Below are 20,217 nucleotides of genomic sequence, written 5' to 3'. Positions count from 1 at the left end.
GGTAGAATAGTAACTCAGTAAGCCTGTGTACTGTTGGTTAAGAGGGCTGCAGAAACAGATTCGTAATGCAGAGCTGCAGGCTCGGAGAAAAGAAAAGAAAAAGAGTGCATGCAGACCGAAGTAACAAACAGCGACGTAATGTTACCGGTATCACATATTATTTAGCCTACAAGTGTTTGTAGGTATAAAATGCATGGCACAGTTGTGTCACTACCAGTGGCTTGGTGTGCCAACAGATTTCCCTGCCTAATCTAGCATAAGCATTCAAATGAACAGTCGGAAAATGACTACAGTTCCACAAAAATAATTTAATTTCACAGTTTCCAGCTTCACAGAAAAAGTAACAATTTACAGCTATATTAGACTTTATGCTATCAAATACTATACAATACAATCAAGGGATAAATTAACAACAAGGGTATGATTTCAGCTGTATCTATACAAATCAACAGTGAGTGAGTGAATGAGTGTGTGGGTTGAGAAGAGAGAATGAAACAGAACTTTCCTATTAAAATGTAACATATACAAAGAATTTAGAACCAAGTTATTTTACTTTTTTTTTTTACATAAACAGATTATTTTAATACCCTCTCTCAAGGAAAAATGCATTTACTTGGAGAAAACAGCATCAGTGCCATACAGTTGTCATTGCATGTCACAGCCTGAGAGAAACAACAAAGCGTCGTCGCGCGTATTTTTTCCCCACGTAGCGTAGGACAGAGTCTGGGAGTCGCACTACGAAAAAAAACTATCGCTGGCTCCTTATGTAGCTACAGCAATCCTAAACCTTCACGCATTTTACGTAGCAGTTGGGGCTAAATTTCCAGCGCCCCACCGGCGTTAAATTTGGCGACTTTGATAGGCCAATTATTCATAATTTCCCCCTAGCAACCATAACCGGATTGGCTGTTTAGCTGCCGGTCAGGGGCACTTTGCCGATGGCCCCATGAGAGAATGATACACTGTCTGTCAGTGGAAATTCACTGTTTAATGAGTGTTAGTTGGTGGAAATGTTGTTTAAATGATTTAAATTGCATGTAGGCACACACACTATTAAGTAAAACTGACATTGATTTAAAAAAAAATATGCAAAAAATATTTTTTCCCTTCAACAGCTGGTGGGGCAGAGCCCCAGCGCCCCCTATGGGCCAGCCGCCTCTGGTCACTACCCTGATCAGTAACAAAACGCAAGCTATCACCTGCTACTGAGAGAAAATTAGTCAGGATGTTCCCCTGCTATACTGTGAGTGTTGCCGTCGTGTAGTCACGTGACCCAGCAGTGCACTGACAGCTGCGTGATGGCAGAGAGGAGGAGGAGCGCGGTTTGGTATTATTTAGTTGCTGATCAAAACACTGCAAGCTGCGATGTTTGCAGAAAAAAGGATACTGTGGCAACACCACACATTTAAACAAACACCTGGAAACCCACCCTAAAGAGAATTTAATTTCCATTCAAATGTGCATACTGATGACACATTGCTGTCCCCTTCACAAAAGTAGATTAGCTGTTTTTCTAAGTAAAAAGTATCGGTATCGCTAATACCCTGTATGTATCGGATCGATACCAAATGTTGCAGTATCGCCCACCCCTATCTCCTGTTAGAAACTCTCTTCACAGAGCAGAGATCATGCATGACGCTGCAGAGGGGCCCGGCCAGCTCAAATTTAAAGCCGCAGACCCAGAATCAGCTGTTTTTTCGAAACAGGACTGAAAATAGAGGGGTATGAGGCATGGCTACAATGGGTGATATGTTTGTTATTTTGAGCAAAACATTTCACAGATCTGTTCTGTATAGATATGGCCCTGTAATATATTGTTCAAATATAGCATAATAGGAGACGTTTACAGTTCTACCGTTTGTCTCTACTTGGGTCTACCAGGTTAACGCCTGTATGGTGCTGTTTTATGACTCATCATCTAGTGACACATACACTTGTACTCCAGATAGATGTGCCATAAACTTTTTCCTTATGATGTTACTGACCCCTCATGCCATGCCGAAGGTCTCCCCAACAGTCATCGTGATTCTAGCATCTCTAGTTGTAAGTTTCTTAATATAGCACCTTATTTGCATCAGACTAGCAACTCCCTTACAGCTCAAACAACCCTACGGAAAACCAGAGTCAGATTCTCTGTTTTGTGTACAAATACTTTACTTCTAATCCCCGTCTCATTTCCCTTCACTCCACACAATGTTTGTACTGAAAAGATCAGAAACTATTCCAAAAATCTTTCCAGCAGGACTGTTTATTCCTGTAGGTGATCTTTTCCCCCCCTGTGAAATAAGTCCGCATGTACAGCGAAGGGTGTATGGTGTGGCTATATTCCTAGTTATGAGTGTTTTTAGAAAACTCCATCAGAGGGCAGTATTACAATGGATAAAGCTAAAATGTAAATACACATGAAGGAAAGCTACATTTAAATGTAAAATTACTGTATATTCTAAATAATACCTCAGATGTGTTAGAAAAAATGTTCGATGCGTGAAGGTCAAGAATTGTTCAAAAGTAGACCCGGAACTTCTAGCTTAAATTCAAGAGTATTTATTAAAGCGATGGTGTAATAGCCCCGCAAAGAGGACCCAGCCTGGGTCCTCCCCCAAGCCACTGACTCACAGATCACATGTAAACAGCAGCTCGGAGGAGGAGAGAACGACCTTCTCTGTACAACATGCACTTCTGCAAAGCGGGGGCTTGATCCTGTTGGCCCCTTGTCGTCACATGGGTGTTTCCCGGTGTCTTCTATTAGCTGACGTCGTCGTCGGAGGCGTCACCGTCGCAATTTTGCTAGCGTAGCCATGAAGCTTCAACCTATGACATTCTATTATGCAATTCTTCTGAGGTTTATGGGTTATTAAACACGTAATAGTATTATTGCAGCAGAAATTAGTGAGAGATAGAGGCGGCGTGTAATGTCACTCCACGCGTCCTTCTCCCTCTATTCGTGTATTGATTATACTGTGAGCTACAAGCTAACTGAGACAAAGAAGGAAATTATCCGGTTTTATTACCGGATGGACATAAATGAGGTCCGTCAAGAAACGCATTAATAATGTTCCGTCAGAATATTGATTATTCTTACAGATGCTAATGCAATACTAATGACTGTCTTTCAGGAAAAACTGTGAGAAACTCAGTAATGACATCGGCAAGGCTGAATGCTGTGAGAATCAAGTTTGTAAAGGGGCAGGGCTGTCATGTTGTGGAGGGCAGGCTTTCAACCCTGAAGGAAGTACCAAAACAGGTAATTCCCACACATTTTGAACAAGAACTTCCAATGTTAGATCTGTTATTTTACCAAGAAAATAGAGACGATGCTTTTGTATCAGAAGAAGGAAGCTAATGCTATTAATAGATACGTAAAAGCTTCGAAACTTGGTGCTCTTTCTCAGAGAGCATCAAAACATTAATGCTGTCTAATGGAGAAATGCGCAACGAGCCAACATAACGATTGCGAAATAACCATGGCCACTGTTTATACAAAACAGTAAGATTGATCAGGCAAATGAACACTTGAGAAAAAAGCAACACAATCCACATAAATAAATAATGATGAAAAAGTTCGAAAAGTAAGTGTTACATGGTATTTCCTGTTTCAAGAGGGTTATCACCTCCATTATAAAATCATACTTACCACAATATATATTCTCAATTGCTAGTTACAAATTGGTAAAATAAGAGTGCACAATATTCTACCCTCATGAAGTCTAAAATGTTAACACTGAAAGAGGGTTTGATTCGACTGTAAAGCTAAAAAGACTGAAAAGTCTTTCTAATACTTTATGTAATTAAGCTAACAATCTGGTAACTGAATGTTAATTCCTACTTCCCGATCATTATCACAGCAGTGACAGCATCACTATTAACATCGCTATTCAATTTGGCATCACTTCGCCTACTGAGCAATTGTTTATAGGGTTATCTGTTTGCCAGCACTCAAATAGTTTATTAGCTGTTTCCTTATAATCAAAACTATTGTTGCTGTTGTTTTTGTCAGCTCTGTAGATGCAGGTGTTAACCCATCCTAGTAAATGAAGAACAGACTACATTCTGTCGGGGTTCTGTCAGGGCACGCCTGTCGCCTTAACTAAGGTCTTCCAAAAAAAAAAAAAAATTAAAATAAATATGAGCGATATTCGCCGTGTTACTCTGTCCTGTTTTCTCTCATTCCAAACATCCTGACCCCCCCCCCCCCCCCACCCCAACTCAACTCTCTCAACTCTACTTCTGTCCTCTCTGTGAACCTGACCTGTCTTTGAACTTAAACAAATTCCTGTATCGGCTAATGAAAACAAGCGTGAGCAGAATTATGTTTTGTTTTTTCCTGTGAAGTCCCCACACTGAAAGATATACAGTATAATACTTATTGGCTGTTGTATCTTGACTTCAACTCTGTTTGCGTGTGGGATTTTTTTTTAAAGCTGTTACAGTGGGTCTTAGCTGCTGTGGAACGAAGTCCTATAACCAACTCAATGAAATGTGCTGTCAGTCAACCGTTGTACACAAGCCTGTGCCAAAAGCCCAATGTTGTGGTGAAGGTAAGTAGAGCTTGTTGTAAAGCATCTAATGAAAACAGGGTATACCCCTACATAATGCAATTTATTTAGAATTTGTTGTTGTATACTATACCATTCACCCAAATCTTGATTCCTCTGATTGTCATAAAGGTGTTGATTCATTTATAGTAACCAGACAGTATTACATACCTATGATGCAGATGTTTGTCTACAAAGTATTAAACCCTGCCTCAGAACAGTCAGGCTTAGCCAAATAGCTTAGAAGTTCACCAAAAACACATACAGACGTGGGCAAAATTGTTGGTACCCTTCCATTAAAGAAAGAAAAACCCACAATGGTCACTGAAATAACTTGAAACTAACAAAAGCAATAATAAATAAAAATGTAGAATAAAAATCAGAAATGTGGTTCAACAGAATCATTTAAAAAAACAAAAGAATGAAACTGGCCTGGACAAAAATGATGGTACCCCCAAAAAAGACTGAAAATAATTTGACCACAGGGTCATGGTAAACTAGTCCTGTAATTAGCATCACAGGTGTCTTCAGACTTGTAATCAGTCAGTCTGCCTATTTAAAGGGTGAACAGTAGTCACTGTGCTGTTTAGTATCATGGTGTGTACCACACTGAACATGGAGCACAGAAAGCTAAGGAGAGAGTTGTCTCAGGATATTAGAAAGAAAATGATAGACAAGCATGTTAAAGGTAAAGGCTATAAGACCATTTCCATGCAGCTTGGTGTCCCTTTGACTACAGTTGCACATATTATTCAGAAGTTTAAGGTCCATGGGACTGTAGCCAACCTCCCTGGACGTGGCCGCTAGAGGAAAATTGATGACAAATTGAAGAGACTGGTAATACGAATGGTAACCAAAGAACCCCGAACAACTTCCAAAGAGATTAGAGGTGAAAGTGGACTTAAAGGAAGACGACCGAGGAGGACACCACTTCGAAAGCAAATCATAAAAAAGCGAGACTGGAATTTGCCACAATGCATTTTGACAATCCACAAAGCTTCTGGGTGAATGTCCTTTGGACAGATGAGACAAAACTGGAACTTTTTGGCAAGTCACATCAGCTCTATGTTTACAGACGCAAAAATGAAGCATACAAAGAAAAGAACACTAGACCTACTGTGAAACATGGAGGAGGCTCGGTTATGTTCTGGGTCTGCTTTGCTGCATCTGGCAAAGGGTAAATATTAACTTAAGGGTACCATCATTTTTGTCCAAGCCAGTGTCAGTATTTTGTTTTTTAAAATAATTCTGTTGAACCATTTCAAAAGCAATGTCTGATTTTCATTCATTATTTTTCATTACATTTTTATTTATTATTACTTTAGTCAGTTTCAAGTTATTTCAGTGACCATTGTGGGTTTTTCTTTCTTTAACGGAAGGGTACCAACAATTTTGTCCACGTGTGTACATGCATATAAATCTGATAATTCTCATACAATGTCTGAAGTTAACTACATTAAACTCCCTGATTCTCCTGAAGCTGCCACTGTTTCACCTCAGTCTTAAACATTTCTTATGAAACACATTTTATTTTCTGTTCTTCTGTACTTTATCCAAACCCTTGAGGCATGCATGATTCACAATTGTGTCTTATGATGTGATTAAAGTGAGTGGAAAATATCATCCTGATCTTTTGCAGAGGCCTTTGATGTGGAGAAGCAGTTGTGCTGTGGTCCGAAAAATAACAAGACGGTAGTAACTAAAAATTCCACTGAAAACCTTTGCTGTGGACGTGAGATGTTCAACACCAGGAATGAGTGCTGCTGTGTTGCTTCTTCTAAAATGATTGAGATTCAACCCATCAATTCCTCCTGCTGTAAGAATCAGTCAGGTGCGTTTGAACGTTGTATCCATACTGTGTAACGCAGCTTAACGTAAAGCGACTTCAAATGACCTTTTCTTACTTTCAGGTCCATTTTTTAATGTTTCGGATATGATGTAAATAGACAAACAAAAATGCAAGCAGAGACAAGTCAGTAAACTTGTTCGGCTGCAATGTTTAGAAAAAGGTTTGCGTTTTTGTGCTGGTGCTTTCTTTTTTCTTACTTGATTTAAAAATGATGCTAAGAATATCAGAATCCAAATCTGAATCAGAAATACGTTATTCATCCCAAACTGGGAAATTTCTAGATGCAATACCATGTTCAGAAGCCTTTGTGGTAATTGGTTTATTTCTATAATTACCTTCAGTGTCAAAGGTTAGTTTCATGGCATTTTCTGGTTTGTTTGGTTTGTACTCAGCACATTGTGAGAGATTGTCAATTAAATATTTTCACCACATTTCTCCGATAGCACCACCTTTACACATCCCCCATTTTAAATCTGCAAAATCAGATTGTGTCAAGAAGTTCTTGAAATGAGTTTGGTGTCTGTATGTTGACTTGAAATTTGTTTTAACAGCTCTCTGTGAAAAACAGCCCTACAACACTTTCCACCAACTATGCTGTGATTACACTGTCGTAAATAAAACTGTACCACATGCCCGTTGCTGTGGTAAAGGTGAGAAGAGCTGACACGGTATTGCTGTGCAACACAAACTGACTCATGTCAGATTTGTTGTGGTAGAAGTGATAAAGTTATAAGCAGCATCCTTCTCTTTTCCGTAGAGGCGTTTGATGAACACGAAAAATTGTGTTGTGGTCCACATGAAGCCAAAAGTACCCAGTGCAAAATATCCAGTGGCCACCTGTGCTGTGGAAAGAAGCAGTACGACCCTAAGATTGAGTACTGCTCTGAGATGGATGGAAACCTAAAACCAGAACTGATCAATTCCAGCTTCTGCAAGAAGGATTCAGGTACATCTGAGCTTCCTCTATCCCTAAACAAAAAGGTGTCATCACACGCTGATGTGAAATGCATCAGACTATTCTAATGTATATTCTTGAATAGGAGCCCGTCCATACACGTGAAATACAGATTTTGAGAAGAGGAAGCATTATTAAAGTTTATTCTTATGACCTCATGATCTCCAGCTTGGTAAAATACAGTTTTCAAAGTATCTGTAATGGCATCTTTTCATAAACCACAATACATGTAACCCTTACAGCACAAAGATATGTGTCAAAAGAGTTTTTGTCTTTACCCTTTTCTGTGTAAAATTGAGGAAGATTCTCTCACCAAGTAAAACAAAGACTTTGGAAGATTTTAACTAACTGAGAAGGGGTGTCCTGATTATTGTATTTATCGTTGTTATTCAGTTGTTTTTGTGCCTTGAGGCCTGTACTACAAAGCAGGTTAAATTTATCCAGAAAATCTTTATGTAATCTGGCTTAACTGACCCCCCAAAATTTGATACTGCTTAACCGTAATGAACATGGACAACGGGCTGACAGCAATGTGGCATATTTAAGAAAAAGTTTAGCAAATACCAGACAAATGTACACAGAAGTTAATATAATATCACCATGCAACACTTCACAGACATGCTGCAGACTTCATTGCTATGCATTTTTTTTTTACTGTAGGCTACGTATGCTGTGGGTGATATTTAAGTTCTAATTTGAATTAATATAGTTTTTTAATATTTATTTTATATTTGGTCCCAAGTCTGAATCTATAAGTTATAGCTGAAACAATAAACCTAAAATTGTCATACATGGCATAAGTCCTGCAGTGGGAAATGCATAGTGGGCGATATGTTTTATTCATAACATAAGACTTTATCAAAGCAACATCTTCATTTGATGAAAAACACAAATGTAAATGTAGTCAAATTGTTCCCAAACACTCATCGATTTCCTACCAGCCATTCATGCTGCATTAAGAAGTTTAAACCATTTTGCCTTTAATACGGATTGTGACTATAAGCCTTTCAAATCATTCATATTTGTTTAATATTATTTTACAAGCCATACACCAAGCTGAGAGTTGTCGACAGGCAGTGCTTTTAAACAAGTTATTTTATTCGGTCATCTTTAATTAAACCCTACTCTGGAGCAGGTTAGGAGTTCAGTTTAGGTCTAAATGGCTAAAAAGTAAAACACAATCGTAGGACTGACAACCCAAAGTTAATCCTGAAGTTACTTTGCTAACCGTGCCTTGTTGTATATGCCTCAGGAGTCAGAAAGTGAATGCCTGAACATGCAGGATGACGCACTGACAGTTGTTCTGGGGTGTTTAAAAGAAAAACCCACACGTCTGCGATTAAAATAATAATCAAATATTATTCATACTCTCAATATTTATGTGTTTTTTCTCTACAGACAAGCACCAACAGGTAAGAAACGCATTTCAATTTATGTTTTTAACCTCTCTGTCATGAGAAAAACAGCCACAGATCAATCACCTGTTACCTGTGTATTGTACACGTAAACCCACCTGACGATAAACCCACTCCGCTGCAGTAGTTCATTAATTAAAATGTAGATTGTTTCAATTCTGATGGATCACAATGGTGCCTTAAAGTATTAGTGGTGTTTCGCATTGGGTTACCTTTGTTGAACGTGGGAATTGCTTAAAGATATTTACATTTTTGTCTTTTGTTTTCCAGAAACCCTCTTCTCTGCACATCTGGTAAGTAAACCAAAGTTTTTGATTATCTTACTGAGATCAACAAAATGCTATTTCAGTCAGACAACTCACGTGTTTCATTAATATGTTTATTAGAAACAGTATATAGTTTGAGTTTGGCGTCTAGGCTCGGGCCTCATCACTCCACATATTAACATAGAACATGGAGTGATGATTAGATAACCATCCCCCGAGCCTACAGATGGAAGTTGGGGAGGAAGCTGGGGTGGTGGTGGGGCAGGCGAGCATCGCCAACGTGAACGCAGCAGCAGTAAGGTGAACACATTAGCAGCGTGGAAACAGCGGTAGTAGCAGCAGCAGCAGCATTAGCGAGGCAGAGGTAGGCGGATTCCACAGTTTAAATAGAGCGCCAGATAAGGAGACTATGCTTGGTTGGTTGCAAGTGTGACGAGGGGCGTTATGTGCGAATGCATCATTGGTGCTCGAGTTGACTGCCTGAACTAGCTCGCAGGCTTTGCCCCATTTAACAAATCATCATACACAGTAAAAATATGTGGTCAAATATTGACCCAGTTTGGTTTGCAACACCTGGTTAAAGTGACTTTCTGTTTATCTTTCCTCATCTTTGCACGCCCACAGCAATAAGACGGAGAACTTTCCATCTTCCAAGTTCTTACGCTGCTGTGACAAAAAACAGCCAAATTCTCAACAGTGCTGCGCCTCAGGTATGTGAGTAGGTGTGCTGTTTTTCGTTGTTTCGACTTTAATCAGTTTATTGTATCTGGTGATTTCCTCATATTGATGCAGGTGTTTGACAACCCAACATGGATTAGTGTCTGGAGCCGATATTCGTTTATTGCTCAAGACAAACTAAAAAGGGTTGTGACGTTGGCAGAAGGTCAAACTGTAGGTATGATTATGTATCTTGAGCTGAATAACATGGACACCCACCAGTTATGACTTGTAAGAACCATCAGAAACTTTACAAGCAAGAATAGCTGCTTTTCTATTGTATCATGTAAAGCCTATGCAGCAAAACATATAAGGCTGCTTTGCATAAGGTGTGAGACTTGATTGATTCCAAACAACACATGCTATCAGATCTAACAACTTTATTATGTTAACATTGCATGTTCTTTATAGAAAACTGTTGCATATGACATTAACAAAACTCATTACTTCATACGATGGCTAATCTGTCACAGCTATTCAAGATTTTTTGTAGTGGAAGGATTGGGGTCATGGGTTGATAGGGTTAGTAAATGAAAGCAGATTTAAACAGGGAAAACAGCTTTACAAAACAGAAGGAATAATGTAGACATCTAAAACATCATATAAAAAAACAAGAGATCTTGGTTTTGCATATCTTGGAAAATTCCTAAAACTACACCATATGTGTGGAACTATGTACTGGTTAGAGAAATATGTGCCGGTTAACACCCTCTTAGTTTTTTTTCCACAAACTTTTCAAATATTCAGACAACCTCTGAGTCATAAGTTTCCAGGAGTCATTCATCCCAACAGTACTTGATAATCTAACCCTTTTTCTCCTCCTTCGCCAACATCTGCAGAAAAATGTGACGGTGTCGCCACTGTGTATGATCCAAGCACGCACATCTGCTGCAATGGCTGTGTTACTGAATGGAAACCTTGGAAAGATCAAGTAATATACTTATCATTATAACTGTGTTCACTCAGCTGGGTGGAGTATTTCTTCTGTAAAAGCAAAACCTTTTCCACTGTCTTTGGAAAAAACACCCTTACCAGTGACATTTGTGGGCTTTTTGATGTTTTTCTCTACATTCTTAGAAAAAGCAAAACAAAAACAGATTATCTCCAAATCTCCAACGACCTGGATCATATATCTTTATATTAAGCAAATAAATATTGTATCAGTTTAAGAACAGAAGAAGAATGTGTCTCAGATAATACTGTAAAAAATAAAACTGCTGTTGAGGTGCAGCTTAGTTCAGCGAGCTCGGAGCTCCACCCAGCTTCTTATACACAGCAACTGACTGTGTTTTTTATCTAACGGACCGTAGACGCTGCTTACATTGGTATTGTTTAAGTTGACAGCACAAGCAAAAGGAGGATTTTATTTCTAATTTTGGGTCTGTATTTTTTCAGAATTGAATTTGCACTGTTTTACTTTGTATTCTGTGATTCTTAAAGTGCTGCGGAAAGAAGTCTTATGGCTTGGCACAACGCGGAGTCCTCTGTTGTAAAGACACCTTGTACCGGTACAGAAATGATGGAGAGGTATGTTCAAAAATCGGTATTCCTTATGACCCAGCTGGATGGACTTTCTGTGGTTCTAAGTTTCATCCCTCGCCTAAACAACACTGCTGTGGGAGCCAACTCTATCATCCTGAAGAGGAAATCTGCTGCCATGGACACAGGTGATTATTTGTGTATGTGTTTATATTTATCATTTAAAAATGTTTTCAAGTCAATGAGACTGTTAACATTTCTTTGGATTCAGCCTGGGGTGCTGCAGTGTTTTGTATGTGTTTCGGAAAAGTTGTGGGTGCCTCAGTGTCTGGTATATGACATAAGCTTCTCCTAGAATTAGGATGAAGAAAAACACAGACAGGAGTGGGAAGGAAAAATTCCCTCTTGTCAGTTTCAAACGGTCCCTCAGACAGGAAAGGCGTTGTGTGTCTCCTTTTTTGATTGTGTTGGGAAACTTGGTTTGTGGAGCCAGGGAATGTCTGACTGTCTGGATTTGCAACTGCATTTCTGAATGTCTGTTATTGTCAATGCTTGGGCATGCATGTTCCTGTAATGTCTTCCAAATGTTTACAAAAACTTAATGGGTATGAATAAGAGTTCAGTAGTTACAGCATGTGCAAGTCTGTCTTTTGGTTAAAGCTTAAAGGGGCCATAGAATGCATCTATCTTGTATTTTAAATTGTTCTCTGATGTCTACAAAAAATGTCCAGATGTGGTTTTATAGGCCCATTTACAAACCTATGATTTGGTAATAACAAAACAATTTATACGATACATTTTCAGTTTTAATATTTGGTTGCAAATCTTTTCCAGTCAATGACAGCCTGAAGTCTGGCACCCATAGACATCACTAGACGTTGGGTTTCGTCCCTGCTGATGCTCTGCCAGGCCTCTACTGCGGCTGTCTTCAGTTCCTGCTTGTTCTTTTGGCAGTTTCCCTTCAGTTTTGTTTTCAGCAGGTGAAGTGCATGCTCAATTGGATTCAGGTCAGGTAATTGACTTGGCCATTGCAGAAATTTCTCTTTGGTGGCTTTTGCAGTATGCATCAGGTCATTGTCCATCTGCACGGTGAAGTGCCATACAAAGAGTTCTGAAGCATTTTGATGAATATGAGCAGATAATATTGCCTGAAACCGTTCAGCGTTCATCCTGCAGCTTTTGTCAGCAGTCACATCATCATTAAATATAAGGGACACAGTTTCATTAGCAGCCAAACATGTCCACGCCATAACACTGCCACCAACATGCTTCACTGATGAGCTGTATGCTTTGGATCATGAGCAGTTCCTTCCCTTCTCTATGCTCTTCTCTTCCTATCATTCTGGTACAAGTTGATCTTGTCTCATCTGCCCATGCTTTCCAGATATGTGCAGGCTGTTTTATATGGGTTTTAGCAATCTCTAATCTGGCCTGTTTTTGAGGATCACTAATGTCTACATCATGTGGAGAACCCTCTGTATTTACTCTGGTGAGGTATTCCCTTAATTTTTGACTTTGACACAGATGCACCCACCTCCTGGAGATTGTTCTTGATCTGGCAAACTGTTGTGTAGGGCTTTTTCTTCACCAGGTGAATAATTATTCTGTCATCCACCATAGTAATCTTCTATGGTCTTCCAGGTCTTTTGCTGTTGCTGAGCTCAACAGTGCGTTTTTAGTAGATTTGGCCACACCTAATGTTTTTGCTATGTTTCTGATGTGTTTTTAAAAAAATGTTTCAGCCTAATGATGGCTTGCTTACCTGATAGTGACAGCTCTTTGGACTTCATATTGATAGTTGACAGCAACACATTCTAAATTCAAATCACACATTTGAAAATAGTTCTAGACCTTTTTTCTGCTCCTTGTAAATGAACTAATGAGGAAATAGCACACACCAGGCCATGCAACAGTTGAGCAGCCAATTGTCCAATTACTTTTGGTCCCTTTAAAAAGGGGATACCTGGATAAAATGTGGTGTTCTATCCTACACCATTCACCTGATCTGGATGTTAATACCCTCAACATAAAGCTGAAAGTCTGCACTTAAAGTACATATTTATTGTTTCATTTCAAATCCATTTTGTGGATTAGAGAGCCAAAATAATTAACATTTTGTCAATGTCCAAATATTTATGGACCTGACTGTATATGCTTCAGGCTTCAAGAAATGTGTTCTTTACCTCAATCACCTGATTTGATATTAAAAAGCTATGTTTCTTCAGTCATGCTAAAACTGGAACCTCCCGCTGCTGCGGGGTGAATGCCTACAACATCTCAGACCCGCGGATGAAGTGCTGTGAGGGGACACTGCACAACCTGACTCATGGGCACAGTGGACAAGCACAGTGCTGTGGATCCAGACTGGAAACCCCAATGGTAGGATTTTGTAATAATAACAATAATGATATCAAAATGCATTGCCTCCATTTGGATTCCAACTTCACATCTGTAAAGTGTTTTGAGTGAATCTTGAAAGCTTTTGATGTATCTGCGGTGACTTCACCTAAAACAATGCCATGTTTAAGATATTAATTTTTCTTGATTCTGTTTTGTCTTCACATTTCAAAGAAAGTATGATTTTTATTTATTTTTTCCCTCATTAATATGACCATTCATATTCTACATAATGTCTTCCTAATACCTAGAGTGTTTGCTGCTCCAGCGAGGTCAAGAAAGTGCTATACTCGATACAGACAGGTTTCGGATGTTGCGGTCACCTCCACTATAATGCCTCACTGTGGTCATGCTGCGCAGGCATGCTGACTCCAGCAAAGAACCTAACCAAGAGGATCAACGGTCAGTTGTGAGACGCTTGCCTAACAGAACATTATCTGTCACAGCTTCCTATCCTTGTTTTCCATCAAGCCACTTGGACTTAAACAAACATTTCTAATGCGTTTCCTTACTTTAGATTTGTTTTACTCATATTTGAAGACTTGCTTGGCCTCTGAGGGTGTGATGATATTGTTCAATGGGTTGGCTCAACAACAAAGAAACAAGCATTTACAATGTCAAAACAAATCAAACAAAAGTGGTAAAACTCCAATAAAATAATAAACAACTTTAACAGTAACTTAAACTGTGCTTCAACCGCGTCTCTCCTGCCCATCTCTGTCTCTTTAGAGAATGGCGCCGTGGGAATTGTAGTCCTTGTTTCCTACAGACGTCACTATTAGGTGGCCTTTTTTAAAATAAAACTAAATACTGGCTCTAATCTTTGTTCCTTTAACTTGATGCATGTTTCAGTTTCTGGATATTAGCAATAATATGTTTGTATTATGTCCTTTTTTCAGAATCCAAACTCCTGTCAGTAAACAATCTAAATGAATCACATCTTTTCGAAACAAGTAAGATATAGGTTTATCATTTCGTACACATTTTGTTTACATGCATTTAAAGATGCCTCTGGACAAATTCACAGTGGTGCTTAAAATCGTTTGTGTTTATGACCCTGTTTAGTGCACATCGGAGCTGTGGAAAGTGTTTCTCCGGACAGCATCGTGTTCCGTGATGTGCTGAAAATCCATGGAAGAAATTTCACTGTGACACCTTTGGCCTTGCCTCACATCCTGAACACACCTGATCACTGCAGCTTCCCTAAACTGACCCCAGGAAAGATCTACTTCTTTGATGGGAAGACTTTCTTTGCTGATGTCAACCATGGTTCTGTTCTCCAGTCACTCCATTTCATTATTTCCAAGTGTTATCTTACTTAGTTCACCACCTTTACATGTTACCACCATCAAGTTCTTTGTTGCTGTATTCATATATTCTGAAAAATCTTCAGTCTTTTATTACTTATCAGCTTTTAAAAAAGTAACTATAATGTTTTTCTAATACCATTGTCTTATGGGACACTGTAATTAATATGTAGACAATTAAGATTTGTGGGCTGACAGGCTTTTCTCATGCACTTTTTATACTGACCTAAAAACCCTAATGACTACAAATACTATTTAACACACCTGATTGTGAGCCAGGACAGGTGACGTAGTATAAAAAGCAACAAAGTCTGTATTGGGAAGAGGTTGAGGTTGATGCGTGGGTCAATCAAACTCAACCTCTGTCCCGTGTGAAGTCATTCTTGACTTTTTTTGTTCCCTATCTTTTGCACTGTCCCCACTTCCTTAAGTATTCTTACCCAAAACACTGTCCTGTTTAACCTTACCAAGTAGTTTTGCTACTTAAACATGCAACCCTATTGTGCTTGTTGGTACACATTCCCAGAATATGGCACAAACAATTACAAAAAAATAAATAATAATAATAATACGAAGTATCCGATAAATTAGGTGCAGCCAGCGATTCTAATCCAATACACTTTTTTCAAATTCAGTGAGTATCTTCTCAACAAAAATGTGGTGGTCAGAAACAGGATTAGTTGATATTTAACCTGGGGTCATTGCCTTACATCCTGCGTCACACAGTGATGTGTGTCTGGGGCGCATTCTCCATTGCTTGCATCAGGTTATCGTCATATTTTTTTTAATAAGCTAGCAAAAAGTTGTTTGTTTTTTTTGCCTTAACTCTGGGATTAAACATACAGAAAGTCAACACATCCTTGTGATTGACAGCCAACCCTCCAAAATGTAAAAGTTTCAGGGCAATATTATCAACAACCTTTTGCAGAGTTTTAAACACTAATTGAAACAGTAATCAATTCTGTAACACAATACCAATCACTACATAAAGACATTATCTGTACCCTGTTAAGTAATACAATCTGTACTGACTGGTCTTGAATCTTTCAATACAAAAGCTGTCCAAAGGCTGCAGCCTGTGCGAGCAGTGGGGTGGGAAGGACAACACGATTATACCATTTTCTTTGGCAAAATTCAGCCCATTAATGGAGAGGTGTGAGCAGTGGTTGTCGAGGAGGAGCAAGCAGGGCTTCTCCTTTGAACACTTGGCATGCTCCACAAAATGATGGAGGAAATCGAAAAAGTGTTGCTCTTTCATCCACCCTGTCGGATTTGCTCCACATTTGCTGCCAGGTGGCCCATTGTTGATGAAGTGATCACGAAAGTGCACCCGAGGAAATATAAAGTAGGGGGGATACTGTTCCCTGTGGCTGAGACTGCGCAGGCAAGGGTCACCAGGGTACCCCTTTCCCCAGATGTCAGTGACCCCACCTGCTTGAACCCACGCCTGGCTACCAATCGGTCTGGTTTCTGTACCGTTGTCACGCCAGTTTCACCCATGTTCCAGATATCTCCTGGTCCCAGGGAATCTCTGGTTAACACTTTCCCCAGATTGTCAAAAAAAGACTTAACATTATCCTTGTTAAAGGCACTTGCTCTGGCAAGGCTAATTGCTTCTGGTTTTCTGAGTGAGAGTGAAGGGTGCCGCTTTAGGAAGCCTGTAAACCATTCAGCGCTGGCTTTTTCTTTGTCAGACCAAGCTTGAGGAAATTTCAGGCCCTGTGCCACTGCAAATTCATATGCCAGCTTTCTCACCTCAGATGGGAACAAACCAAAATAGATGTCAGATGATCTCTTAATATATTTCTCAACCTGTAGTTCCATCTCTGTACCAAAAACCTGCCGTGGGGATTTGTACCCAACCACTGTAGTTGGGACAGCTGTCTGACTCTGTATTTCAGCTGGGGTGAACGTCTTGCAGTACCGAGCCAAGGTACGGTAGTTGACATTAAAATCCTTTGCTGTACTCCTGATACACTTTTTAGCTAGGGTCACCTGTCTGACTGCCCTCAGCATCACGTCAGGCGCTGCACTGCCATGTTCTGTTTCTCTTTTGTAATTCCTGACCATGTCTTCTCACTTTCTCCTCACCTTTAAATCACTTTTGTTTTTTCTGTAAAAATAAAGTAAAAATGTCATTATAACAACTGGTGATAAGCAGACTGTCTTTGTTTATTGAAATCATTTTTGAAAGTTGGTAGTCTGGGGTAACTTGTCACATGTGACAACTAACCCCCAGATGACTGAGACAAGTTGCCCCAAACTACCATGTTTGCTGATGCTAGCTCTAGCTCAAAGTTAGCTTAACACAGAGCAATGACTGAGGTATGACAGGATACCTTAATCTCTTCTCTAACAAGTCCACATGTATCACTGCTAGGATTTTTATCTCAAAGAAGCTTCATTTTAAATATATAAAGTTAATATTTTTTACTTAGGGTTGTGGAAAATGGTTAATTGGTGCTCATCTCAACTTACAATGTGTTGGTGTCTTCTCGCACAGGACATGAGATCTGACCATGTAGAGGAAGAAAACTAGTATTCCACTTTTTAGCTCCCCCCTTTGGTGAAGAAGATAATTGCAGTGTGACAACTTACCCGTGTGACGACAAGCCCCGGTCTCCCCTACATCTGGAGCAGGGGTCTCCAACCTTTTCCCCTCTGAGAGCTACCTCTAAAGAAAAACAATGACGGAGAGCTGCTTGTGTTTTATATCATGTGTAACATTTATTCACACGTATCTAAATCCCTGAATAAGGTTTCGTTTGGCACAAGCATATACGGAACATACATCCAACACTCACTGTTTGTGTAAGAACTTTAAAACTCAGATTAAACTCAAAGTCTGCACGTCAAAACAGTTCTTTCTCTTTTCAACAACATGTTTTTTTGCATGAATATTTTCAGAATATTGGCAGCCAATATTCACACTCAAAAGACAGAAATGTCACTAAATATGTGTCAGTATGCATGTCTATGCATTCCTTTCTTTTCAGCTATCACTGATAAACTCACATGTTTTGCATAACATTTACAAAACACTGACACTTTGTCAAAACATAACTCACACCTTTGAAATCACATAGGCTACTATTGATGTTGAACAATCATAACTACTTTCCTTTGTCCACATCACACTTCAGTAATTTAGTCACTAGCCTACATGTTCAGTCAAGCACCTTTAGTTAGTGAGATACCTGGCACTGCATGGTGCCAACAAGAGAGCTGTATGCTGGAATATACCCACTTAGGTTCACTCTTATGGAGTCTTTCAAATGTTCATCCGTCAGTCTTGTTCTGAACTTAGATTTGATGACATTCATGTCAGAAAAGGAAGATTCACAGAGGTATGTAGACCCAAACAAAGCAGCTGTCTTCAGAGCTGCTTGACACAGATTCTTATAGTTTTCTGGCTCAACCAAGCTCCAGAAATGTTCAGCATGCTGTTGAGATTTCAGCTGTATGTCGTTTTGGAGGTTTAAAAGTTCCATTTCCATTTCCACAGGATCGATACAGCAAAGGTCGGCCATCTGCCCAGAAAGTTCTTCACAGCATTGTAAATATTGACTCCCCTTGTTGTAGTTTTTGTAGTTTTCAATGAAAGTAAAGTCAAAAACTCCTCATGCAGCCAGCTGGGCTGTATCGCTCCATCAACAGATTCATCCAGCTGAATAGAAAACCATTTACACCTGTTAATGTCAGTTTCCAACTGTCTTCCCGCATCCACAGCCAGTGCAGACACTCTCCTTGCCATTGTATATGCACCAAGTTGTACATCAGCAAAAGCAGACAATATTTCTGTCTTACATTTATGGTCCTTGAATAACGTTTCAGCCACCGCAGTCATGGCCTCCTTTACAACACTGCCATCAGTGAAGGCCTTTTTGCGTTTTGTCAGGATGTGCGCCACTTTAAACGAAGCCTCCGTACAAGCAGTAGCCTTCTGTGCTGGTCTGGTAAAAACAGACTGCTGTCGTTGTAGCTGTATTTTCAGGTCCTTTATCTTTTCTTTTCGTAGATTGCTACCAGCGGGAAAGTTCCGTGAGAAGGTGCTGTGGACTGTGGTGAAATGGCGCTCCACATTGCATTTTTTACCGACCGCCACGCTTACTCCACAGATCAAACAAACACACTTGTCCTTTACACTTGTGAAACAAAAGTCTATTTCCCAATTCTCGTGAAAAAAGTATGTTTTCCGCCTCTTGTTGCATTCAGCGGCCATGGTCAAGCTAATGCCGCGTTCGGTGTTTGCCGCGTTTACATCGGAGGTCGGAGGTCGGAACTGGGAGTGACGTCACATTCGAGGTCGGAAAGTCGGAAAAGATGGACGCGCCTTGTTTACAGATTTAGCAATTGCCTCGGGTTAGCCATTGTTAGCAATACCGGTTGATAACAGCGCTCTGTGTCATATTTTGTGAAAACAAATATCGTAGCAACATATCTTCAGATAGAAGATGAGCGGTACTTTATGTACAGGTGACAAATGAAATTGGCATGTTATGAAAATGTGTGTTTAAATCTTATATATAGTCTATGGTTTAAAAGTAAACTATTTGGCGAGCTACTTTGAAGGGGGCGGCGAGCGACTGGTAGCTCGCGAGCGACGTGTTGGAGACAGCTGATCTGGAGGAAGAAGAATTAAAGGTATGCTAAGAAAAACACACTGCCTACAGGGAATCATGGCAGTGATTCAGTCACGTTCTTGTGTTATTTATTGCGAAACGCTGAGATATCATATTTTACCAATAAACCTAATGTGCAATGGGGTTTCCATCATTTTGATTGCAACTATGCAGTAGGTGGTGCCTCACAACTATTCTTGTGGGGTTTCAGTGAGAGATCACCATATACAGTTATTCTAACTTTTCTACATAGTTGACTGGTATAATAAAACAATAGTTGTTGTTATAAATAACCATTACCGAAATTGTAAGTACTTCTCCCACTGTGCTGTTTTCTTCCATTTTGAAGACATTATAGACCATAGAGAACAGGGAACTGTGTTGTAAATTGGCACACATTGCTTTATATTATTCTATGCCAGCAAGACATTGTTCTCAGAGAAAGAATGATGATGAAGAAAAAAGGGTGTTCCTCTACAATGGGAAAATACCAAACATTCTTGAAATAATGGAAGTCGTTAAAGTGATATGGAAATGCCTAACATGCCATTATGTATTAGCTCATTTGATTATTTTATGTTTGTCTTAAACTTGAACTTGCCTAAAACAGTGGAGAAAACTAATCAGTTGAATAGCTCTCCAATAGAAACACACTTATAAGGAACTGTTTGGTTT

The 20,217-nt window shown here is 39.5% G+C and overlaps 2 protein-coding genes across 4 annotated transcripts in view; one reads left to right on the top strand and one right to left on the bottom strand.

The window, feature by feature from the left end:
* The window catches only part of LOC134880006 (ribonucleoside-diphosphate reductase large subunit), a 305,041-nt gene that overhangs the window by 184,734 nt on the left and 100,090 nt on the right, over nt 1-20,217 (bottom strand). The window lies entirely within an intron of this gene.
* si:ch211-195m9.3 (uncharacterized) lies at nt 2,672-16,981 on the top strand. 3 transcript variants are annotated; one of them, XM_063906990.1, is made up of 15 exons: nt 2,672-3,029; nt 3,117-3,244; nt 4,422-4,538; nt 6,175-6,366; nt 6,936-7,034; nt 7,142-7,330; nt 8,738-8,751; nt 9,025-9,047; nt 9,645-9,730; nt 10,577-10,668; nt 11,178-11,404; nt 13,442-13,595; nt 13,865-14,015; nt 14,513-14,566; nt 14,679-16,981. In XM_063906990.1, the coding sequence occupies exons 1-15, from the start codon at nt 3,025-3,027 to the stop codon at nt 14,933-14,935; spliced, it is 1,788 nt and encodes a 595-aa protein (XP_063763060.1). In that variant the 5' UTR covers nt 2,672-3,024; the 3' UTR covers nt 14,936-16,981. The 3 variants fall into 3 exon arrangements, with proteins under 3 accessions (XP_063763060.1, XP_063763061.1, XP_063763059.1); XM_063906989.1 differs by having other exon boundaries at nt 2,674-3,029; nt 3,117-3,245; nt 4,408-4,538; XM_063906991.1 differs by lacking the exon at nt 4,422-4,538.

This window comes from Eleginops maclovinus, chromosome 18 (genome assembly GCF_036324505.1).
Source record: "Eleginops maclovinus isolate JMC-PN-2008 ecotype Puerto Natales chromosome 18, JC_Emac_rtc_rv5, whole genome shotgun sequence".
In the NCBI taxonomy this organism is placed as follows: Eukaryota; Metazoa; Chordata; class Actinopteri; order Perciformes; family Eleginopidae; genus Eleginops; species Eleginops maclovinus.
Note: the sequence above shows the minus strand (reverse complement) of the source record. Positions and strands in the feature narration are given on the sequence as shown.